At 38.5% G+C, this 26,134-nt stretch overlaps 1 protein-coding gene across 1 annotated transcript in view; it reads right to left on the bottom strand.

Moving 5' to 3' along the window:
* LOC146313412 (uncharacterized) overlaps positions 1–26,134 on the bottom strand; it is an 86,066-nt gene that overhangs the window by 4,864 nt on the left and 55,068 nt on the right. The window contains exons 2-15 of the mRNA XM_084739032.1: positions 14,466–14,531; positions 14,153–14,181; positions 13,312–13,368; positions 10,212–10,340; positions 8,430–8,723; positions 8,122–8,233; positions 7,583–7,674; positions 4,580–4,846; positions 4,346–4,487; positions 3,520–3,668; positions 2,276–2,473; positions 2,103–2,151; positions 1,347–1,494; positions 14–87 (exon numbers count right to left, since the gene is read on the bottom strand). Coding sequence (XP_084595158.1) covers positions 14–87; positions 1,347–1,494; positions 2,103–2,151; positions 2,276–2,473; positions 3,520–3,668; positions 4,346–4,487; positions 4,580–4,846; positions 7,583–7,674; positions 8,122–8,233; positions 8,430–8,723; positions 10,212–10,340; positions 13,312–13,368; positions 14,153–14,181; positions 14,466–14,531 — 1,806 coding nt within the window. The remainder of the gene's footprint in view (positions 1–13; positions 88–1,346; positions 1,495–2,102; positions 2,152–2,275; positions 2,474–3,519; positions 3,669–4,345; positions 4,488–4,579; positions 4,847–7,582; positions 7,675–8,121; positions 8,234–8,429; positions 8,724–10,211; positions 10,341–13,311; positions 13,369–14,152; positions 14,182–14,465; positions 14,532–26,134) is intronic.

Here is a 26,134-nt window from a genome sequence, read left to right on the forward strand (position 1 = left end):
CATGCACACACACCTTGCATGGTAGCCAGGGGATTGCTGCCAATGAGGGCCTGGTTCATCCCTGTGCTTACTCCCATCATTGTGTTCCTGAAAAGTGGATGGACCGCAAATTCACACACACACATGCACACACACACACACAAACATTCACACATGTAGAGAAACAGTTTTTGCACCACCTGACATTTTCTATCTGGGTCAAAGCTGCACGCTATAGCTTACACACATGTCTTGACGCATGTGAACGTATAGAATTGCAGTCAAACTGGTGTGACAGCCGTTTGACTCACCTTCAACTGCTGAATACCACAACATGCAGCTTCGTATACATCAGGTGAAGTCGTGTTAAACATGTTTTCATTACAGGTGTTTGAGTGTCGAAAGTTTTCCCACCAACACTCTCACACAAGGTTGATCTATAAATGTAATTATACTGTGTTGATTTCGGAGGCCTCTGTGGACAAAAGAGGTAGTGTTTCTACCGCCTTAACCAAAAATCAAATTATCAAAAAAAAAAAAAAAAAAAAATCTCTATCTAGCCAACAGTTCACAAACCAAACACATTAATTTCACAATGATAAAAGTTTTTAATATTGTTTTTACTGTTTTTAGTTCCTCTTGATTATATTGTGTTTTTGTTAAACTTATTTATCATGTATTGCTTTTTTATTTACTGACACTCTGTTCTATTCTCCTATCCCCTTTACAGCTGTAACAATGGAAATAAGAATATTCTTACTTTAAAACAAAGAAAAGAAGAAAATTGTCACATTTGAGACACTGGTGAGAATCACTGTGTTTTCTGTTACCTTACAATGAGTCCAGAATGGACAAACCAAACTGAGGTTGTGTCACAGCAACACTGATGAGCAGCAGTGAGATCTGTCAGTGTCATGTCAGCTGTGTGGAGTTGTTTTAATCTCATGAAGGAAAAATGCAAAACAGTCGAGTGACATTTATGCATTTATGTCATTTATTTAAACTGTATTTTGAATGTTTGAATGGTGTTGACTAATCAAAACTGCTGCCAAAAGTTCAGTGAAAAGTTTAAATAAAAAGAAGCAGCAGTGTTGCCTAACAGTTGTGTGTTTCTTCCTTCATGGGTGCAGAATATTTGTGTCACAGTCTGAGCATGATGTTTTTTTAGATGGCACATTATTAACAGCGCAGTTGTTTAAGACAGGGAAAAAGACGGTATTAGACGGATTGGCGTCGGTCTCCAACATGAAAAAGCTGGAACGATACATCCCTGTTATAACTATTTTGAATGAAAACTGAATATAACAAGACCACCATGTTTCTTTCTTTTGTTTTTTTTTTAAATTCATCGCTACGTCAATACTCACCCAGTGCTAAGCCCGTGGGCCCCGAGGCTGGATGGGGTGGGGCTGGCTGTGCTATGAGGGGGCGGAGTCACATCAGAAGAGGCGGAGCCTACTGCAGCCGAGCTTACGGGAGTCATGGGGCAGGATGCTGAAGGTGACGGACTGGCGGCTAAGAGGAAGAGAAGAAGAATGTTTGTTGTGACTGTGCGGATGAGTTAGAGAGATATTATTGCTAAATAAACACCTTAGTGACACAGTTCTTCATCGGGATCCTGAGATTTTTGAGCGTATTCTTTCACTCCATTCAACTGCAGACTGGAGAGAGAAGTTTGCGACTGAAAGGTATTAGCCTCGGCTCAACAGGCCAATAAATTTCCAGCTGTGTTTGTTTCCTGTCAGGCCATCTGTCATATCTGTGATACCCGGGATCACTCACACTGTAGCCAAGGTCTATAAATCATAAGGACGAGTCATGACTCATGGAGGTAAACAACTCAAGATGGGGCCAGTGCTTCCATGTTGTTGTCAACAAAACATCATTGTTTTCTATTTCAATCTCTCACAGAAATCATTTTTTTGGAGGTGATGATTCTTCAGTGTTTCATCAAACCAGCGACAAAACAGAAATATCAACTTCTTCCAAATAATGTCAGGATGGGTTTAATCTTCCTGTGACCGACCTCTGGGTTCCAACAACACAATCGAGAAGCACTGTGCTGACCTTTAATTATTTATTGACGAGACTCTACACAGAGACAAACAGTAATTACAGCTCACCTGTTGTGCTGAGGCTGGTGGTGACCTGGGACAGACCATGACTTGATATCTGGAGAGAGAGAGGGGGGGGTAAGAGAAATCAGGAAACACTTCCAAATGTCAGGCCAACTTCTTAAAATTACACAAAAAGTGGTGAAGCAGTGAAGTGTTGGTGGATTTGTGGAGGACAGTACCATGTGCGGGCTGTAGCAGGAGGCTTTGTGCGTCACAACAGGCGAGGTCTGGCTGGGCAGGGGAGGGGTGGTGCTGCTGGAGGGGTTGATGCGTTTCTCTTTCTGCCTGCGGTTGCAGAACCAAACACGAATCACCTCCTTCTCCATGTTGAGCTGCTCGGCCATGAGCAGGATCTCCTCCGAGGTAGGCTTCTGGTTCTGAGGAGGATGAAAACATCAGACTGATGAGTCGATACTGAAACCAATGCAGCTTCATGTGAAGTTCTCTAAAACAGGACCATGGTTTTGAGAAATACAGGAACCCTCCATAATGAAAAGAGTTAGATCATTGAAGAAAGCACTTATTTAGCAAGCGTTTAAACTATTTAATAACCAGTCTGAACTCAGTGTAACACTGTAACACACTCTTGTTTTGCTTTCTCATAAAGTTTACATTTGTTTTCATTATCATATTTAGGCACCACTTTATAACAAGACTTTCCTCATACATGAATTATAAATGGTTTATAATTAGGCTATTAATGGTCATAAACACTTTATAATCAATACACAATTACAAACAAGTTATAAGACAGTTTTCATACATCGATGTGGAATCACTATTTGAGAAGATCCAGTTACTACTTACTCTACTACTGACTAACATTTATAGCAGGCAAACAGGAGCCTTACTGTAAACTGTAAAAAGGTGCATGCTGGGAATGTCAAGGTAAACGATACTGCCTCAGACTTAATGTAAAAATACAATAATTTAATACATTAGTTTGATGCCAAATGAATCTTTTTGACTATTAAAATTTGCTGATGGTGGTTAAATGCTAGTAAACTATTAACAAATACGTGATGAAGGTGACAGGTATAAATGTTGCTGATGGAGAACACGAAGGAAGCTCAGTATATTGGACAAGCACCAGGACACTGTTGCCTTTTCATCTAATGTGTTGTAGCAGCTTATTAATACTTGTAAAGTGTTTCCAACCTAATTAATGACCTAATTATAACCCATTCATAAATTATTTATAAGGGTAGTCTTATTATAAAGTGGTGCCCACATTTATTATTTCCATAAAATGAAAGCTGAGACTCCATTTATAAATCTGCTACCTGCATCATTTTGTATATTTGAAATCTACAATAAACACAAAAACTTACAGCTAGAAATCCAAGATTTTCAGACTGCTATGATGTCATTTTCTGGACATTTTACACAGTTTTCTATATACTTGAATACGTCAATCTCCTACCGTGTTGAAGTTGCGCTCTAAAACCACTCGCACGTTGGTCTCAATGCTGGTGCGCTTCTTCCTGCGTCGGCCGGGTAGACCCTCGAGGCCCAACAAGGGGGAGGAGATAGAAGACGGGCTGGGCAGCATGCTGTCCACTGCCATGGTTTCTGTCAGAGAGCGAGAGGAAGAGAGAGAGAGAAAAAAAAATAGAAAAAGAGACATGAAGACACGGAAGCCAACAGAGAGAAGAGCAGTACAGAAGAATGGTTTGTTTGAAGCAAAAGGTTCTCAGTTTTTTTTGCACTTAACCCATGTGGTGACAGTAAAGAAAAAAAAAATCAGAGACAATTTTAGACTTATAGTGCTGTTGCACATACAGTACTGAGTACTGTGTCATGTAAAATAAAGGTAACATAAATGTTTATACATCATATTGTCCAAATTCTAATTTTTTACAGAAAGAGACATTAAGTGTTTTGAATTCATGTTTTCACTGAGCTATTAGAGAGCAGTAACTGTCCGTTTTGTTAAGGCAATAACATACACACAATGGATAATACTTTCTTTTACTATCTATTTTTATTTCATGTGGACATGAGTGATATAATGTTTCAACCACAGACTCTTTGGGTTATTATCTCCTAATTTGCCTAAATGAGTCATCCAGTATGAGACATTTTCAGAAAGAGATGATTTGGCCACTTCTATTTGGTCTGGTTTCTTTTTTTAAATTTCCAAGCGGCATATAAGCAATCAAGTACTTTTATATTCCAACTAAACTACATATTTTGATGACATCTGTACTTTTACTTCAACGAGTTCTTTTTAAGTTTGGGATGTTTACCTGCATCACTCAGCCACTTCTCCAGCAGCGGTTTCAGCTTGCACATGTTCTTAAAGCTCAGGTTGAGTGCTTCAAATCGGGAGATGGTGGTCTGGCTGAAGTCGTTGCCGTACAGTTTTCCCATTGCCACGCCGACATCTCCCTGATAAGAAACAGATAAACAGTGTCAGATATGGAACTGAGACTCACACACACACACAGACTTGTGTCCATCTTTCTCTGTTTGTCTTTTACCTGGGTGAATCCCAGCTTGATGCGTCGTTGTTTGAAGGTGCGGGCAAACTGCTCCAGCTCCTCCAGGTCGCTGGGCTCTTCCCCCATGTGACCCCCGTGACCCCCAGGAGTCAGGCCAGATGTCATTGAGGAAGCCATGGCGCTGCTGGACGCTGAGGTCGCTCCTACAGATGTCACAACACCAACTCCGCTGCTGCCGGTGGCGACTATAGAGCCACTGCCAGCGCTGCTGCTTCCACCGCCCACAACATCACTGCTCTTCTCCCGCTGAGACGTCAGAGAAGACAGAAACATAAGGACAAGGTTCACACACCTCCTTTAAGAGTAAAATTCAAGCACTTTAAAGGTACCTAAACTCTCGGCAGATACAGCCACCTACACACACTTCTAGTGGCTTTTAAGTGACTGAAGTGATTGAAAGGGATTATGTTTATATGAGTCTATCCATTTTTTAAGGAAAATGTTGCATATTATACCTTTAAATAAATCCTTAAGTTCTATGGTCTGCTGCAAATTATACAAACCTGCTGAGGTTTTAAAAAATATTCTCTGAAAAAAAAATTACTTTCCAGAATTGCAATAAACAGGTTGGTGAATGCATATGAGGTAATGAGCTGGGGAACGTGCATAAAAAAAATAATTTGACCCTCGGTGCCTTGACAAATTATACAGATCTGACCGGCATCATGCAACATGCCCTTGTTTTATTCTAAACAGAAGAAAAATACCATGAATCCAATATTTAAAAAAAGCGTTTAACCTCGGCGTGCTGCTAGGTCAGCTGACAACAAGAAGACGCACACAGTACGTCGAAGCAGGAATTTGACCCTGCGAGCTTTGGGAGTATCAACTAATTGACCAGATATCATGCATGATATCAACTGCAGCACGTCTCATTTACATTCATCGTCTCTGTGCATAAAATACATGAACAAGCAGGAACATCTGCCGTCGTGTTTGACATGACTTCATCACAGCTTAATGAAAAATCTGTAACGGCCCTCGGGTGTGTGTGGATGCATTCATGTATTATGTTATAGAAGATAAAGGCCGAGGACACAAGGTGAGCTGTTTGACTTGAGTGTGAATATATCATCAAGATTCAAGATCCTCGCTGAACTCAGAAAACTGCGTCTATTATGAAAAGAACCTCTGGTGGAATACATTTGTACTAAGCAGCTGCCTTGACCTTTTTCTTTAGTGAACAGACAAACAGATTGTTGCAGCAGAGATCAGATATTTGTTTAAAATATAAAGTGACTTTGCTTTGCTAAAGCAGAGAACAACCTGAAGGACAATCAAGTGTATTTTGTTTTTGCATTCTGCAGGTGGTTTGCAGCAGATGATGCCTGATAGTGGAGAATAGTCAGTCTGACAGGTGCCCTGTGGTGCACAGATTCAACATCTGTATGATTTGATGAAAAAAGCAAGTTCAGGACAGTTCACCGCAAAAATGAAAATACACATTTTTCCTCTGACCTGTGGTGCTATTTATCCATCTCGATTGTTTTTGTTTGAGTTGCTGAGTTTTGTAGATATCTGCCATAGAGATCTCTGTCTTCTCTCAAATACGATGGAACTAAATGGCTCAACTCTGCTTGTGGAGATCAAAGTGCCAAAAAACTACATTTGAAAAACTCAACAGAATGTCTCTTTCCTGAAGTCATGACCTTGTTACTGAAGATAATCCACAGACCTTGTTGTGAGCAGTTTCATCTAAGTATTTTCTTTCTACTGAACTTCACCCACCAAGCTGGGCTCAACAATAAGGATTGCCTGCTTGCCCAGGGCAAGTAAAATATCAAGTTGGGCAAGTGAATGTGGCAACTCGCTTGTGGTAACAATGACTTGAACTATTTTGTTGACTGATAAATTGCTAAAGCAATTTTTCATGAAAAAATTTCAGAAAATTATGTTGTCAGACCCTCAAATTTCCTGTTCTTCTTAGTTTATTAACACATTAAACTGAATATCTGTCTGAGACTAACAAAATAAGGCAATTAAAGATTTCACCTTGGACTCTGGGATGGACATATTTCACTATTTTCTGTCATTTTATAGATGTTGCTGTCACAGATAAACCACAAAAATCAACTCTAGTCTTTGTTGCTATTTGATAACCACTGCTAAATCTGTGCTCAAAATGATTAGGCCCTATTTCAAATTTTCTGTAAACAACCACAATTATGCTTTGTGACAGAATTCTACAGAAGGATGGCAGTAAAGTTTCATGTTTATTAGTAGACTTGGCGTTCTATACAACCTGGCTGAGCCAATAAAAAACAGTCCCTCAAACAATCACTAGACAAATAACTTCAATTCTAATAAAATCCTTTTCATATTTTTAATTATTTATTTTTCATTTCCAAGCAAATGCTTATTGAAACAGCAACCTGCTGGCATGTGTCTGTTAGCCTCCCATTCACTGTTCTATCGGAAGGCACGCATTAACACAGATCACACACAGTGTTGCTGCATGTGCAGAATGGAGAGCAAAGTTCAAGCTGTCTTCATTTTGTGTGGAAGGTAAATGCTCTAACTCTTATTTTAAACTCTTTATCTAAAAAGTTAACTAATCATTCAGAGAATGATTTATTGTGAAAATCATGCAACAACAATTTTAAGCATTTTATCCCAAATCCAAGCACTTTTCAATTGTTTTGTGATTTCCAGCACATGGAAGAACCCTGAAGGTCTTTGGATTATTTTGAGTAACTGAAGCATGATTTCTGAAAAGAGACACTGCTGAAGAGTTTTTAAAAACATTTTAAAAACATTTTTTTTAGCACTTTGAGTGCCACAAGCCAGGTGCAATCTAGTTCCATTATACTGGAGAAAAGGCAAACATCTCTATGACCAATATCTCCAAAACCCTGCAGGTCACACCAAAACAATTTGGATATTTTTGAGTTTTGCAGTGAACTGTCCCTTTAAAGTCTTTCTCTATCTTTCCTACCCTCCCTTCCTCACAGACACTCACACAAAGAGATTTCTTTTTCCTACCTGTGCTTGGAGTCCCAGGCGAGGCGGGGATGTCAGTAGTCCCGCTGGGTTTTGGTGAGGTAGCTGGATCAGATTTGGTGTCGAGAGCAAACCTGTGAAAGGGAAGAGGAACCAATTAACAAACCAAACAATCAATCAAACAACTAGTCAATCAAATTACCAGATTAACTAACCCACAGCTGTTAAATAATCCATTTTCCTTGTAGACTTCTCTGTTTTTGGCATTCATAGCCAGCCTTCAGAGACTTAAGACTAGAAACTGGCAAAATTTAGTTTAGTTTTAGTTAATGACTCATTAAAACTTTTTTCATTTGGTGTATAGGCTACACATTTTTACAATTGGAGACTGTAAAAAAATACTTCAGGCCCACATCAATAAGTGAAAATTAACATGCTAAAAAAAGAAACATTATTAATTTTTATCTAATTGCAGCTGCAGGTTACAGACCCCTGAACAAACCAGTGAAGATCCATATGTAATGTATTAAGTGTGTATTTTATTATAATCATCAGAACTGTAGAGCAGAAGTTGCCCTCACCCTGCTGCGGCTGCTGTCCCTGTGCTGGCTGAGACAGGAGGAACTGGGCAGGAGACTGGAGAGTACCCGGCATCAGAACCAGCTGCTGGAGCTGCAACAGCTGTTGGATGTCCTGCAACATACACACAAAAAATATGTTTCAATATACAGCACAAATAAAGTAGTCTTACATGTGATCTCTGCAGCACAGTGACAACCCAACAGAAAAGTTTATTAATTAAAATGATGGCCTTTAAAAGGCTTCAGAAGTGGAACTCAAACATAAATCAAATTTCAAAATATTTCATAAAAGCATTGGGTGTTCATACCTGTGCTGTTAGCTGGATTGGCTGTGACAGCGCCATCTGCGGCGGTGGAGGAGGCGGGGCTTGAACAGTTTGCTCCTGTTTGGTTGGTTGTTGCTGCTGCTGCTGTTGCTGCTGGGATTGTGATTGGCTCTGCTGCTGCTGTTGCTGCTGCTGCTGGTTGGCTTGTTGCTGCGCGGCGGCATGGGCAGCGTGAGCGGCGTGGGCAGCGTTCGACTGCTGGACGGCGGCCGCCAGGAGCTGAGCCTGAGCCTGTTGGAGGAGGAGCTGCTGCTGAGCCGGGAGGAGAGCGGCAAGCTGGAGGACAGCAGGGGGAAGAGGAGGAGAAGGAGGAGAGGGTGACAGAAATAAGGAAAGCAAGGGCAAATGAGATGAAGATGTAAACATGCAGAAAGGATGAAAGGAGAGTTGAAGGACACGAGTGAAATGAAGACAAAAGTGGAGACAGGTCAGAGAGAGAACAAAGAGCAGTGTCAGCAGCTCAACATTCCAGGAACAGGTAGGTGAATCTGTTAGCAGACAGTAAAAGCATGCCAGAGCAAGACAAGCAAGAAAAACCGTCCACTTAACGTACAGAATATTTAGCTTTGGTATTTCACTCTACTGCAAATAATGTACCTTGAAATATTTTACTACATGCTGTGCAAGTGTTTTCTTGCCCTTCAGGGCTGTTATGTACATACACTGAATATTTTCTGTTGTGCTAATAATGCAACTTTACTCCGAGGTTAACATTCTGAACTAAATAAAGGGATATTCACACAAAAGCATGTTTGGACCTTGTATGTTTGATTCATTTTACCAGGTGAGAGCAAATTGTTAAATTATTGATACAAACTGAAATGACAACATACGCAAGATTATAGATACAGATGTGGACAATTCATCATTTTTTTGATATCTTACAGTTTTTTAGAATAAATCTGCTCATGTTTTCCCTGTTAAAGTTACTGCATTATGCTGTTAATACTGACTCAACACTTCCTGTATCCATTTCAAATCAATGTTTAAAAGGTCAAAGCAAGACTAAGAAAGAGCTTATTCTGTAATGTGGATTATAACTAAGGATGCAGTAATATTGACAGATCACTGGTATCGTCCGACAAAGGCTTTAAAATGAAATATCATGTCAGCCCAAAATGAACCCTTCTGCTGATATGACAGGCCGATAAGATGCACTTAAATTTTGCACATTTGATACAGTTATATCTGCGGTGTAAATGCTTTTTTTTTAATGTCTGACACAAATAGGAAAAGTTGCTATTTGCTCAGCGTCTGTCATGCGAGAAGGACCCAAATAGCATTCCTTCAACACTACAAATTAAATTGCCCATCTTAAGAATGTGTGAAGAACAAAGAGACACAGGCACCAGTGAAAAAAAATACAACAACCTGTCAGCAGTTGTTTTCTTGTTTTGCCCAGTGAATGTGATCATTTTAAAAGGCATTGTATTTTATGTCTGCAACTGCCAATGGGCCACCAAGATAAAAGTTGGCACAATAATATGGTAATTCTGCTATAGGAGAGACTTCATAAATCAGTATTGGCAACTGCAGTCTGCCAAAACATTGGCATTATCATGCATTCCTAACACTCCTAGTTGAAGTTCTGTATGGGCAGTGCTCAGATGTTGCTATATTTTGAAAGCAGTTTTCTTGTAAAGTCTAGAAAAGTGATGATAAACAAAAGAAATTATTAACATAAGGGGACTGTCCTGCTTTGAAATCCATTGGCAAAGAATTTTTATTACTTTAAACATATTTTACTGTGCGTGTGTGTCTCACCCCTGCTAGTTGACTGCCAGCCAGCATCAGCTGTGTGTGGTGGTGCTGGGTCTGTTGCTGTTGTTGGGAGGGAGGTGCAGGAGGAGCGATGGTGCTGTGGGTAATCTCAGAGGGCTCCTCACTCTTTGCCTAAAGTGGATCACAAAGGCAAATGTCCTGTTAGAGAGTATTGTTTCCTTTAAACTGCATATACATCACATTCATACACTAACACACACACACTCTCTCTCAAATTCTCTAAATTATTTTTGCAACTGACAAATTCTCTGAAAAGCAACAAGTTTTTTGGCCTCTTTTAGTCACATTCTTGCTCGTAAATTTGCTCTGTAATCATCAGAGTGTCATTATGTTTTACCTGCCTGTAAAACGATTTTAAATCCTTCATTCCCTCTACAATCTGGTCAGGACAGGTCAGGACAGAGACTGATGCATATTTAAAAAATATTCAACAGATCCTGACTTTCAGCAGCTGCATAATTATGAACGCTGCAGAGCTGAAGTGATAAACCAGTTTGAGACCCACTCTCACAAACGTTGGTGGGAACAGAGAACAGGTTTCTCAGAATGTAGAAGACAAACCAGATTGTGCAGGTGAACACAGTCAAACGAATTCATTAGTACTCGTTCGTTTGACTTTAACTTGAACTCCAGTCCTGCTGTCCTGCTGCTGCTTACCCCTGATTCACAGGCTGAAGTGTTTACCGGTCATCTGTCCAGAGCGATGAGTCAATCGTCCTCGTTTTCATGGTGTCAGAAACATTCCAAAGCTGCTGACCTCTGACCTCCAGCTGTCGTTACCTGCTCAAAGCCCTGTCATTACCCATCCATCACCGCTGCACCGCGCCACATCTTTACATCTATCACTCACTGTCCCCTCATTCACATCGTTTTTTCTTTATGCCTTTCCTCGCAGGGCTCTCTGCTTCTCAGTCAGGTGGGTGTGGACAAAGTTGCCTGATTTGCATATTCAGTGCTGCCTCCACCAGTCTCACCTAGGGCACCGAAACCATAAAACACCAGAAATATGCATTCACGCCCATACATGCTCATACATATACATTTTCTCACGCATTTTCCCCCACCTGTGTAGGCACTGTTATACTCAGTAAATACAATTCTAAAGAAATTAGAGTACAGTGAGATTTGATCTCCGCATTTAACTCATCCAAAGGAACAGTGAACGGTCATTTATGGTGCCTGTGGTCTAACTTTGACAACACAGACAGAAGAAACTCACTCAAACACGGTGAGAACATGCAAACTCCACATACAGACTTTTCCCACCAACATGGAACCGACCCAGTCTGGTTCAAGCATCTAATTTTGAACTGGTCAAAGCAATGCCAGTAAAAATAAATTGGTTTGAGCAATAAAAAATTACAGGATAAAGAAAGAAACAAATATGCTCAAATGGGTAGCATTTTGACAGTAATTCTAAACCTGCATATGATTAAGGTTTCAAACAGTTGGTGACCATGGTAATCACAGCATGGTACACTTTACAGAAAGATGGGAAACTGGAGAATTTTCAGAATATGAAAGATAAATATGATTTGGATAAAAATGAATTCTATAGGTACCTATAAATAAGGGACTGTTATAAGAAAAAATGAAGAATGGTGTGATTCAAGTCATAAAAAAAAGAAATTATATCTGTTCTGTATCAAAAACAGAAGACAAACATATATTCAACTAAATTTATAAAAGAAAAATGAGAAGCAGAGCTCAACACAAAAATTTCAGATGATGATAGGCAAGATGACCAAAACATCCACCAATTCTTCGATATGGAGGAAATTCTCTTGGAAAAAAAAATCAATCTGTTTATTTTAAAAAAAAAAAATCATGCTCAAGGTCAAGAGTAAATATATAAATACAAGTTTACCATGCTGGAGAGAGTGTGGAGCAAGATTCTGAAAATGCTACAAAATATCAAAGTTTTGGAAACCTGTGCATGAAACTACACAAACAATACAGGGATATGATATTTATAAGAGGAACATGGCACTTTACTTTTGTAATTTGAAACGTACTAAAGAGAATCTAAGAATAAGTGATGGGTATTTGATCAAAATACTGTTGATAGTTTGTAAGAAAGCTGTCAAAAGGAAATGGAGTCTTTTATTTAGTATGTATTTATTTCTCCAAATCAAATATTTTTTCTTTCTTGTATTATTTCATTTTTGGGTTGCTTCTTTGTATTTTTTGTGTGTGAAAATGTTGAAATTGCCAGTAATAATTTAAGTCAAATAAATAAATGAATTGGTTTGGAACCCAAAAAGTTGCTTATCAGCTGGAACCAAAAAAAACCCAAAACAAAGTGGGCGTGTTATCTTCTACAGGTTGTTGTGTGTCGTGCAGCGCCCTCTGTTGATGACATCCTTGATTACAACGGTTCCACCCAAAACTGGTTGAAATGTGGGCTGGTTCACTACATGGCACCAAGGTTCTGAGGATCTTGAATGGAACCTGTTAGTTTATTTGGTAGAAAAGGGCCCACACAGGCTTTTCCACCAACCAGGACCGGTTGGGACCGGCTCATTTTGGTTTAAGCACCTAATTTTGAACTGGTTCAAAGCAAAAATGAAAGTTGGTTCAGAACTAAAACCAAAAACTAGTTTTTCATTGGGAAATAAAGTGGGTGTGTCATATCTTACAGGTTGTGGTGCGTTGTGAAGCACCATCTGTTGTGATGATCTTTTATTACAGCTGATAGATTGATTGCACTCAAAACTGGTGGAAATGCATGTTGCTTCACTAGATAGCACCAAGGCTCCCAGAATCGGGAACAAAACCAGAGCTAATTTGGTGGAAAGTGGCCTGAAGAAAGTCTCCTTCCAGCCAGGATTTGGACCCAAGACCTTCTTGCTGTGAGCCAACCACTGAGCCACCATGCTGCTAAAGTGGGTTTTAAAAAGATGAATGGATATAAAAAGAATTATTCTGCTCTTCATAGCAACACACTTTAAGGTTTGACTGATACAAGTTTTTGGTATTGAAGCTGTGGAGTGCTACAGGGAGGTCATGAGCTGAGATTGAGCAATGCAACACACAAACACACACATACATACACACACTCTGCATGTCTGAACTGGCTCACCTTGGTGCCAGCTGGCGTGGGAGAGAGGCTGAAGGGGCTGGTTTTCATTGGCTCGACCTGCAGCAAAAAAACGGTGTATAAAAATTAAATCTCACACTCACACACTCACGACATCAACACCATCAGATGAAACACTTTTCCTACATGCTCCCTAATCCTACAGCTGATTGCAAAGAGGGACGAGATGTAAAAGGGCTGATACTGCAGACAGAAGACAACATAAAGTCAACTAAATAAATGTTGAGACATGCATGAACGTCCCAGTGATTCTGTAAGCTGATGGAGAACACGCATGCTTGGACCAGATGCAGAGAACACATCACACCTGTTTTAAGGTCTTTACACTGGTTGCCTTTCAGTTTTTAAGCACGCTGGTTTGGAAACCGCAAATTGCGACTGGATGCAGTTGGACATCTTGGTATTTTTGCCACACAGTATCTGACATCCTATCTATTGCGACATTCTAGATTTTTTTCTGGCATACTAAATGGTGTAGCAGCACAGCTGTTGGAACGCACCCATGATTTTAATATTGTTGATCACAGTTACAGATCACTGATTTCAAAGAGCAAAGTGTTCACTATCCAACTAAATATCAACCCACCTTAATAAGATAAGTAACATTAAATGAGATTGTGATGATTTGATACAGAAATTCTTGTTGTGGTTAAATTATTTATCAAAATATTTACTGCACTGTAAAACTTTACAGTCAAAATAACCAATCAAGACAAAAATTACTTTCATCAAATACAGTGACACACTTGTTTTAGTCATAATGACTCTTTTAATGACTATAGTATAAGAAAACAGTGTTAGAGAATAAAAGTGAAAAACCAACCTGGTCATCAGGGCTGTTTCTGTCAGAGTCTGAAACACAGAGGGACCACTTATTAATCAGTGTGTGTGTGTGTGTGTGTGTGTGTGTGTGTGTATGTGTGTGTGTGTGTGTTCAGTGGGCCGTACGGATTGCACAATTCTGGTGACTTAAAAGATGTAAAATTCACTCAAAAACATGATACAGATTAATTCATATTTGTCTGTTCAAAGATTATTTACATAATTAAATTATGATGATTGAATATGTGTAAATAAAATAATTATTACTTATTATTCATATATGCATATATATATGTGTGTGTGTGTGTGTGTACCTGAACTGTCCCCTGGATAGTCAGCCCCAGGCTTCTCCTCCTCTGCTGCTTTAGACATCCTGATATCTGCAAGAAACACACACACACACACACATCAGAAAAAGACATTATAAATACACAGAGGGACAGAAGATTAATGCTACATAGTCAGAAAAGCAGAGGATCATTGGTTCAAATTCCTGACCAGCGGACAAAAAATGCAACCACCGACCAGATGCCCTGAAAACATCTGACCGCCATACTGTGTGATACAAGCAGACGGCTGTGGACACACAAACACACACAGACACACTAATGCTGAACAATCTTGTTTTACTGACTGAAAAATGTCAAATAACATGCAAATAGAGAAATAATGTTTGTTTTTAATTTGTTTGATTATTTATTAATTTCCATATTTGCAATCATTCAAAGCATTCTGACAATCCCACTTGCATACAAACATTTCAGATGCCTTTGTGACCTATTGTTGTGCTGTGATCCATTTATTAACTTCATATTTCATTAAATTTGATAACAAACTCCAATGGCGGGAAAAAACAGAACCCTTAACTTGTTTCAGAAGAAAGCTGGCAGTTCAAAGTCTGATCACAAAGAGTATCAGGGCCAAAAAGAAAAATGGCATAAAGAAAAATGTGAGGAGGAAGATTTTTTTTTTTAAATTTTGCATTTCAAGAATAAAGGCAAAATGTTGAGAATAAAGTAGAGCTGTGACAATTAACTGATCATTAATCAGTAAAATTAATTGACAACTATTTTCATATTATATTAATGGTTCCAAGTCATTTTCTACAATAAATAAATAAATAAATAAAAATTCTCCGATTTGACCTTCTCAAATGCCAGTATTTTCTGTTTTCTTTAGTCCTTTATAAAAGTAAACTGAATAAAAATCATCAGGCCAAAATGTTGAGAATAAAGTGGAAATGTTAAGAATAACCTTGAAACACCATTTTCACTATTCACCAACTGGTATTTCAACTTATTTTTGACTTTTATGTTTCCACTTTATTCCCTGAATCTTCCTCTTATTTTTTCCACTTGTGCCTGGCCAAAATACTTTTCTCTAACCCACAATTATATTAAAATCTAAGAAAAAAGAATCGCCTGAAATGTGAATTTTATCATCTTACTCAAATTTAGAAATTATGGTGTAAAAGAAAAATTGATAAACACCATTTTGTGTGTGCACAAATCTGATCTCTGTCCCATCTCTCCTTCTCTTCCACTATTCAGACAAAAACACGGTTACAAACGGTCACTGCTGTCTGAATGAGAGGTCCGTCCCGCAGTACTTGAACTTGACCTCCTGCAGGTCAAAGTTCAGCCGAGATCAATGCTGTCGGGAAGCATTCAAATTGAAAAGAACGGGGAGCAGATTTTGGTGTGACTGCCACAAAAAATTTAAAGATTTAAAGAGCGAAAATGGAAATGGATTACTATTGCCCTGTGATAACCTTGTTAGTAGTGTTGGTGATGAAAGCCTTTGAAAGCTTTGCTGGATAAAATGAGAAATACATCACTGTCAGAGAGATAAAACCAAAAGTTCAGATTTTGAAGATACAAAGCAGGTTTTAGAGTTTGAAAATGACTCCTGCTGATAATTTCATCTTGTTTTCATTAAATATGACTGGGAGAACACCCTGCTAAGCAAAAACTTGCTCAGCCAAGAAAACTGATGATACCACACTCTAATTTAGCTCTTTAAATATAAACTTTATTGACTCGTAAGGATGTAGAACTGGGATTAAGAATCAGCTTTTCATGGCAGATACTCTAACTAACCTCCTCTGTTTGTGGTGACTTCTGGGATTGCAGAAGTAATTGGTCCAGGAACGACGACGCCAGAGGAACTGCTTACCTGAGCACCAGACATTACTCAGCACCACCGCCGCTGCCGCCGCCATCTTGGATAAAATACTCCTTCACCCACCCTGCACTACGCTCTTAACTTACATCTGTCTTGTGCTTTTATCACTCACTTTCCCTCCTCAGCTCAGAAGTTTTGTAAGGAGCGGCCCATCTAGCGAACAAGCTCGATAAGAAAAGAGACATGTCGGTAAAAACGTGGTAAGAAGGGGCTGAAAATTTGAGGTCTGTGTGATTTAGTGCACATGTTCTTTCTGCTGATAGAACCACAGAGAACATCCTCCATCCTGTCCTTCTTTTTTTTCTTCCTTGCTATAATTACGACTACAGCGTTCATCCTGCTGCTTCACTGCCTCCTTTACACCCTATGGAGCACACACACACACACACACACACACACACACACACACACACACACACACACACACACACACACACACACACACACACACTCGGAAACCCCACATTTTGTGTCTGATCTTATAAGTCAAGGAAAGAATGAATATTTGAAAGCAAAAGAATAGAAAGGCTTACTGAAAATTATATACTGTATATAGGCCTGGTGGTGGTGGTGTGAGTGTGTGTGTGTGTGTGTGTGTGTGTGTGTGTGTGAGTGTGTGTGTGTGTGTAATCTTATCATCAGGGTCACAGGCAAGTTCAAGGTGTGATGAGAGGAGGTGGAAAGAAAGGAAAGAGGAGGGATAAAAGATGAGAGGAAAGAGACAGAGTAAGATAGGGACAAAGATGGAGTGATGTGAAAACATTTGGAATCTGAGACAAAACATAGTGTAAGATAAATAAAAGATTTTAAAGTTTCACAGGTGAAAAAATATATGGGCACCAAACAGAGACAAACTTCATCACACACATTATAATAATACACATTTAACTAATGAGATTATTTTCATTATCAATTTATCGGCATATTGATTAGCCTATTAAATGTTAAAAAAATGTGAAAAATGCCCTTCCCAATTTTACAGAGCCCAAAGTTATGTCTTCAAAGTGCTTTTTGTCCAACCAAGAGTGCAAAAACCAAACAACTTCATTTACTTTCATGAATAACAAAGAAAAGCAGCAAATTCTCACATTTAACCGGCTGTAACCAGCAAATGTTTGATATTTTTACTTGAACAATTCCAGAAATTAATAATTGATCATCAACATAGTTGGCAATTCATTTTGTTTTGATTGACCAATTAAATAATCAACTAAATGTTGCCGCTTTAATATCAACCTCAACCTGGCAATTTCCCACCAAAACTAGAAGGTAAGAATTGTTTTTTTTTTTAAACTCTGTCTTCTTTTGTGATGTCATTTGTTTTGTGTTAAAAGTCAAAAGTTTCATTGCCCATCATATGATATATCACATGGAAATTAATATTTTCAAGTCACTGTCTGAAATCAAACACACATTCATATTCAAAATCTATGCAAAAAAATTGGTTCTACAGATATTCTGAACTGGAGGTACGTATGTACCAACCAGAACCTCAATAAAGAGGGAAAATCACAATCCACCTGAAGTACTGAAATAAAAAGGAACATTTCCTCAGAGTCAGTGATCCCTCAGGAAGAATAGTGGAGCGGTGCAGTTGCATAAAACAACCAGATGGGGGCAGCACCCTCTTGGAAATGCTGAGCCAGAACTCTGTGTGTTTGTGTGTTCGCTGTGCCACGCACCACACATAGTAATAAGACATCTGAATCCTTTAGAGTAAAAATATCCTTTTGTATTAATAAAACATTGCAAAAGTCCAGAATCACAGGCACACCAGCCTGAAACATGACCACAAAACTAAAACTGGAATAAAACTCTTTACACACAAATTTCTCTGATGTAAAGATGCAGAAACATTTTAAATACAAATTTAAGATTATATTAAGTGTATCAGTTCCTCCTTAGTTATAAACACAATTTACTTCTTTAACCTTCAGCAACAAATCACCGTCTTTATTAGGTTGTTACTTGCAGGCACCAAATCACCACATAAGCCGACGTTTTAAAAATATTCAGTTTTCTTTTCATAGCTTCCTTCCGTATTGAATCAACCATGTTGTATTTCACACACCTGCACACATACACACACACACACCTCCATGTTGTTAATCAGACGTACTGTATGTAGAGTTTTAATGACCTTATAATTTAGTGCCTGCTGGAACATTCAGCTGTAAAAATATTGCTACTACCACCACCATCGGTGATACTGCCACTACTAGCACCAACATTACAGTAGATCTGTCACAGGGCTGCACAGTTAATCAAAATATCGAAACTGCAATATGGCAAAGTGCAATATCCAAATAGCAGAACCTGCAGTTTTGTTTTTTGTTTTTTATAAAGGTAAAATGTGTAATGAAACAGCATTATAATGAAGTACTGTTGTGCTGCTGAGATGCCCAGACCCACAAATCTTGTTCTCCAGATGAAAGAAAACATGTTTGTTTGGTACAGACCATAACAAATGTCACATCATCATGATCCTAATAGTTCTTTCAGTGAAAATAAAAATTGAGATGCAAAAATGTTCACTCTCATCAATCGTGAATCACATCACAATTGCAATATGTGTCAAAATAATCATAATATGATTATTTTTTTTAACCACACAATGCAGCCCTAATCTGTCATTAGCATTGTCACTAGGACTTGCATCAAAAGCTACAATATAGTGCTGATACTCAGGGGTGGAAGTAATCAATTACAACCACCCAGATTACTGTAATCAAGTCATTTTTAGGTAGTGAAGTTAATTTTTATGTTTAATCTAGGGCTGAAACATCCTAAAATGTCCATCCAGTTTTTCTTATGACATACGGACAGAAACCCTCCCCCAAAAAAGCTGCAGCAGGCAGATCTGGAGAGGTGACGGTGACCACTGCGCAGAGCAGTGCAGGAGTTGAGAATAATCTACACTGAAGATTTGGAGAAACACAGACCTCTGCTGTTAATAATGCATCAAACATCAACAGTTAAAAAGCAACTAACACTGATTTAGGAGTTTTCAGTTTTTATAAAGAATTCTTAGTAGTTTTTCTTAAGTTTTTACAGCAGTAGTTTACTTGCAGTTAAGTAATACAATTATTTTTTGAATTAATCAATAAGTTGTTTGGTCAATAAATGGCTGCTACTGTAAACAAGAATTTGTTCGTACTGCCTGGTTAAATGAAGGTCAAATAAAATAAATTAAAAAGAAAATGTCAGAAATAGGTGAAATTTCTGAAATTTAATCAAATTATTAATCGATTATTTAAATAGTTTGTTTCTATTAATTGTTGTAGCTCTTGTACAGATTGTCAGTACTCTCTTCCACCACTGACCATCACCGACACAAGTGCAACCTTTCAGAAACACTATTTAAAAACACAATTTACTAAAATGCTCCATCCATTTCATTCAAACATGGGGTTAAATGTAATACACTCCACCTCTCTCTCTCTCTCTCTCTCTCTCTCTCTCTCTCACTCACACACACACACACACACACACACACACACACACACACACACACACACACACACACACACACACACACACACACACACACACACACACTTATTATTCCTTGCTCCCTCATCCTCTCAGCATATGAAGGGAGGGACACCATAAAATCATTTTATCATCCCACCCTCTCTCCCTCCTCAATCTCTCCCTCCCCATAACGGTTCAACTGCCCCTAACCCCTCTGGCCATGGGGCCTTTCAAACACCCCACCCACCCTCCATCCATCCATCCATCCATCAATCCATCCATCCATCCATCCATCCATCCATCCATCCATCCATCCATCCATCCAAACCACCTCATATATGGTAACAAATCAAACAACCCCAAATGTCCACTACACACATGAGGTTTTATTTTCTATGATCAGAATACAGCTGCAACAGTTAATTAATGAGATGTCAAACGTTAAGATAATCCCCAACTAGTTTAATAAGTGAATATTTTCTGGATTCTTTAGTCCTCTATGACTGTAAACTAAATATCTTTGGGCTGTGGACAAAACAAGACATTTAGAGAAATACTGATCAACATGTTTCACCATTTTATGACATTTAATGGACCAAAGAACTAATCAGTTAATTAATAATGAAAATAATTGTTAGTTGTAGCCCTATTTTAGAGCACTAAGCATAACAAATGACTGCATCTACAAATGTGTCTTTCCACAGAACAAACCTTGTAACGTTTCCTGAATGTCACTGCAAACACACGGACCTCAAAATTCTTTGAGTTTGACGATTTCTGTATTTCAAATGAGTTAATTTTGGTGGAAATTTTACAGTGACCACAGTCCCAACACACTCCTCCACCCCTGGGGCTGCAGCCGCTCAGATTTACCCCCCTCCGTCCTCGTCCTTACTCATCCTATCAGTGCTAATAGCACAGAGAGAGGGAGAGAGGCCACTGGGCAGATGATGTATCTGTCTTGTGGAGTTGACATGGCCTGCCTGCCTGTGTGTGTGTGTGTGTGTGTGTTAGAGTGGGGGTGCAGGGTCACTGTCAGGGAATTAGAAAAGGGGGACTGACTGAGGGAGAGGGGGATAGGATGGCTGGAGGGGTCCTAAACTCACCCCGTCCTCCTCCTCCTTCTCCTTTTTGCCCACCCACCCCGCCTCGGTCACGCCTGTCAGGGGCCGGTGACAGACGGCGCGTGGGTTTCTGTGTATGTGTGTGTTTGAGGGGGGTTGCCCCGCACTGTTTGGCGTGTGGATGTCAGAGGTCAGGCACATGGTCTCGGCCACCTCGTGCCTCGCAGTGACACACACATACACAGACAAACAAGCTGCCTGCCGCCTGCCTTTTCCACCTGTCCCCTGTCACATTCACTACCAAACAAACACGCACACACACACACACACACATCATCAACGACCAAATCTGCAACTGCTGTAGTGACAAAATATTCAAATCAGCTGTGAAACAGAAACAAAGGCAAAAGAAATAAAAGTTGCAGTGACATATTTATCATTTAATGTAAAAAAAAAAGAAAAAGAAAGACACCCAGTTACACCCAAAAAACTGCTGCAACTAAAGTTACTGATTAATCTGCTCATTATTTTCTCAATTCATGTTTAAAAAAAACATAAAGAAAAGGAGGAAGAAAATATGGCACTAGTGAATATTTTGTCCATTTTCTCAATTAATCGACTAGTTATTTGGTCCATAAAATGGTAAAAAATGTTGATCACTGTTTCCTAAGCCAAAGGTGGCGTCCTCAAATGTCTTGTTTTGTCGATAACCAAAGATTGAGTATCATAGAGGACTAAAGAAAGCAAAAAAGATTCACACTTGAGAAGCTGAAATCTGAAAATTTGGACAGTTTTTCTTCTCAAAACAATTCATCGATTATCAAAAGAGTTGGCGATTAATTTAATATTTGACAACTAATCGACTTACCGTTGCTGCTCTGATTCAACTTTTACGACAAAGAAAAGCAGCAAATGCTCATATTAGAGAAGCTGAAACCAAATACAACTTTGCTCGAAAGTAATTGATTGATTGAAAAAAATGATCAAAAGATTAGTTAATCATTAGTAGCAGCCAAATGATTATAGGATGAATGATTACAATTTTACTTAGTGTAAAACTTAAACAGCACTGGTTTGCAAATAATTACATTCATACAAACATGGCAGGAGTTTTTAGAAAGATGAGATATAGCAGGGTGAAAATAAAAAAGAGCCATCAGTTTTCAATATCTTAAAACAGCAGTTTGGCCTTCAGTGTTCTGATGTCTGGACGCTATAAAAAAAAAAAAACTTATTCCAACTTAACTTTTAGAAAATCGTTGCCGAAATAAAATATAAAGATCTGCAAAACAACCCAACTGAACCCAGCCGACCCAAAAATTAGAAAACTGTTGTGAAAGAGTATTTTAAAAGTTTCACATTTGCATTAAATAGTTTTTCTTTATAGTCAAATGACATGTTGAATTTAAAGCTAAACTTCAACCTTAAAAACCGACAAACTGGCATCATATACAGTGAGTGTATGTGGTTAGAATCAGCAGTGCTGGATATGCATGAGCACATCTCTTTTTCTGCTAAATTTGATTCCCTACAAATACATCTGAGAAAAGGACAGTGTTCAGTGTCTCATTTTAATGACCATCACAACAGAACAAACAAGCAGAAAACAAACTAAAAGAACAGAGCTGCGTATATTTATACTTCTGTCTCCATTTAATGAGAATATATTCTGCTTTAGATGAGCTGAGAAGCTGCTGCATATAAAAGGTAGACTTTACCAGCATTAAGTAACTATGTTTTCCATATTGAATACTTAAACAGCGAAATTATACTTCCAAATGATGTCACCCTACTGTGATTACTTTATTTCATATTCTACTTTCTGTACTGTAGGTTTATACAACCACAGTTATTATTAACAGGCGTCACAACTTGTTGGGTATTTAAGTGGTTGATCAGCACATTTTGCCTCAAAATATACAAGTATGATATCACAAAAGAAGAGAAAATAGTATAATAAGAATGTTTTCTTTTTCGTATCGGCCTAGGTTGACTTTTAAACCCAACATATTTCCACAATGAAACATCTGAAAGCTTTAATATTTGTTATCCATGTTGTGCAAATCTTAAACAGATTTACAGAAAATCTAGAGAGGAAAATGCAAATAATGTCTTTGTATCCACCACTGTTATTACTGTGCCGATCAGTTCTACCAAATTAAAAGTTAAGCGCCTCGGGATTAGCAGCTGCTGGGGCTAATGCTCCACTCTGGTGCCGTCAAACCACAGCAGAAGAAGAGGGCGGAATGATGTTATTAAAACAGTGTCAGTCTAACTTCAAATGGTGAAAAACAATGCGGAAATAATGATGGAAATCAGACATTTGTTAGTTTCATACAGGTGAAAGGAATGCCTCTAACGATTATACAAAATGACTGCAGTTAGCTCAAGTAACAGCCATCGGGTGATTATGTAATAATCATGACAGAGCTATCTGTAGCAGAGAAACATACTTTCCAACAAAAACAAGTATTTTTGGATTACTGGTGAGCATATTTAGATACTTAAAACTCCTGTGAAATCACAATCAAACAGGAAGAAGTGATAGTGTTAGTACCAACAGGTAGCCTGTACAGAAAGCCGTCAGTTACCGCCAGCGTACTACATGATTTGGTTCTAGTGTAACAGAAGAGAATCGGTGACCAGTTCTCCACCTTCATTTGTTCCTCATTAGCATCCCTCCTCCTTCACTTTGTCCCTCACCTCCCACCACGTTTTGTCCTCCACTTGGTCCATGCTTGATTTATTCTGATCCTTCTCGTTTCCTTTTGTCCCTCAGCTACAACATGACCATCCCACTTGAACCTCTCTCTAACCTTCCCCCTTCCATCTAAACCCCTCTACCTGTTTCTCCTTCCCCTAATTCCTCCACTCCCACCTCTCTCTCTCTCTCTGTCAAATTTAATTCCTAAACATCCCGTCTATCTCTTTCTCTCTGCATTCGTCACATCCTCGCCTACTATAGTTTTTTGTCTTCTCTTTCATACGTTTGGGTTTTGTACAAACATTTGCTGAGCTGCTCTGGAAACATAAACACACTGGTGGAGATAATTCTCATTATATTTTTGTGCAAGAGAGCGAGTTAGCTTCTCGCAAACTTAAGGGTCAGCAGACTGCTGGTAACTAGCTCACCTAAGAGACTCAGGTTGTTATGGCTACAGTACAGTTAGAGCAATCCTCTGCCTGATCTCATAAAGTTTCATGGAATAATGAGTCCTTACAATGCAAATAATTTGCTCTCTACAAGAGAACAAAAAAAGAGAAACGGTGAAATAGCCACAAACTGAGTGTGTTTCATTTAAAAGGTCTTATTTAACCAAAACCTCATTCCAAGCTTAAAATGGTAGTTTGGATTATTTAAGTGGAATTGTTTGAGGTACGTACTGATAGCCAGTCACACAACCAGTTTGGAGAAGTGTAAGTGTATATATTTAGGATATTTATTTAAAACTATTATTATTCAATATAAGATTTTTTTTTACAGAGAAAAAGAAGGTACTTAATGAACTTACTGAGTAACATTTAAGTTGAGATGATGGACATTGATGGTATTTTAATATGGTTGAATCATTTAAGTGATTATTTGAATATATATTGTTGATTATTTTCATGTGATCTGTGAAAAAGGCCGTCTGTATTTATGTTATGTTGTTATTAAAAAAGGGGCAGGTAATATAAAAACTTTCCTCCTCCTGTGTGAAATGTGTATAAGTACTTTGTGTTAGAATGTACCATCTGTTTTTGGTACTAAACTAAGAATATTTTCACCATTTAACCTTGCTGTCAGACAGCCTTTGGCAATATGAAACCACTGTATCGCTCTCTCTCACTCAACCAGACTCCACTGAACGCAGGAGTTGCTGCCCCGATCAGTTTGTTTGTGTTACTGTTTGACTTTGTTTTAAAACGTTAATTCAAATTCACCAAAGTCACATGATAACACAAGCGGTAGACCAGCAACTCCTGTGTTCTGAGAGGTGAAATTTTGCCATTGGAGTCTGGTGACAAAGAATGATATTTGGCTTATATAACAGTGGTTTCTCATCGGAAAGGGATGTCTGAGAGCAAAGTAAAACAAGAAAAATATTCGTACACTCACAGATATACATATATATATATATATATATATATATATATATATATATATATATATATATATATGTATGTATATATATATATATATACATACATATATATATTTTAGGTGTGTAAAATGTGTTTTGTTGTGGACCCTGTCCAGCTTGCTACTGTGGTTGTGCCGACTGCCACTACTGTAGGTGATACACTGACTGTGTACTGATAATTACCTCACACAACCCCACTTCAAAAACTCTGAACTATCCTTTTAACTAAAATATTGATTATGTGTGTTGATAAAAGAACTTCATGTTACTGTCTGATTGTGGAAAGATATTTTTATGAAATAATTAGTGAGAATTTTCTCAATATGTATCAAAACTATGTAAGATGCATTCTAAATTAATATACTAAACTTTACATTTTTCTTTGTCCTTAATTTCAATTGAACACATTTCGTACATATGTCAGAATTTGGTCTTGGTATGAGTCTGCTTCTCATGATCAGCCTCTTCCTGTGTTGCTACAGGCTTTTTTCACTGCTTCAGTCTGACGTTACTTTGCCAGATTAACTGTGGTTCTGTCATTAAGCTTCACCAAAAATAGCTTATTTCTGTTTCAGAGTAATGTTTGTAGAGCTCCAACTCTAATTTGTCTCCCTCTCCCTCTCCCTCTCTCTCTTTATTTCTCTTTCACTTGATCCCTTCCTCCTTTCTACAGCTCTTCCTCTCCACCTTCCTCCTCCTCTCCTTCAGTAGTGGTCAGCCGCAGCGGTCATGGCACCACTGGACAGCGCTCTGCTAGCACAGGACACACAGACTCGTTGCCAGGCAACAGCAATGAAAGATCACTGTGTGCGCGCGTGTGTCCGCATGTGTGCACAAGTGTATGTGTGTGTGCATGTGTCTGCTGCTCACATGTTTGTGTGTGTACCTGTGAGAGTGTTAATCATTAAAAATAAACATGTTTCCCTGCCTGTAGCCCAGGCTTCGGCGTGAGGCAAACAAAGTACTGCATGCTAATGTCTCCACTGATGTTTACACTTTAACAACCAGCATTAAAGGATTATTCTGCCATTTTTTTTCAAGTTGATAGTCACATCAAGAAAAAGGTGAAATAATACTTTCACATATCATCTGTTATACTTATAGATGGCAAAGAATCAGGATATTTCAGTTTCAATA

Source organism: Lutjanus erythropterus, chromosome 16, assembly GCF_056507025.1.
Source record: "Lutjanus erythropterus isolate fLutEry1 chromosome 16, fLutEry1.hap2, whole genome shotgun sequence".
Taxonomy (NCBI): Eukaryota; Metazoa; Chordata; class Actinopteri; order Lutjaniformes; family Lutjanidae; genus Lutjanus; species Lutjanus erythropterus.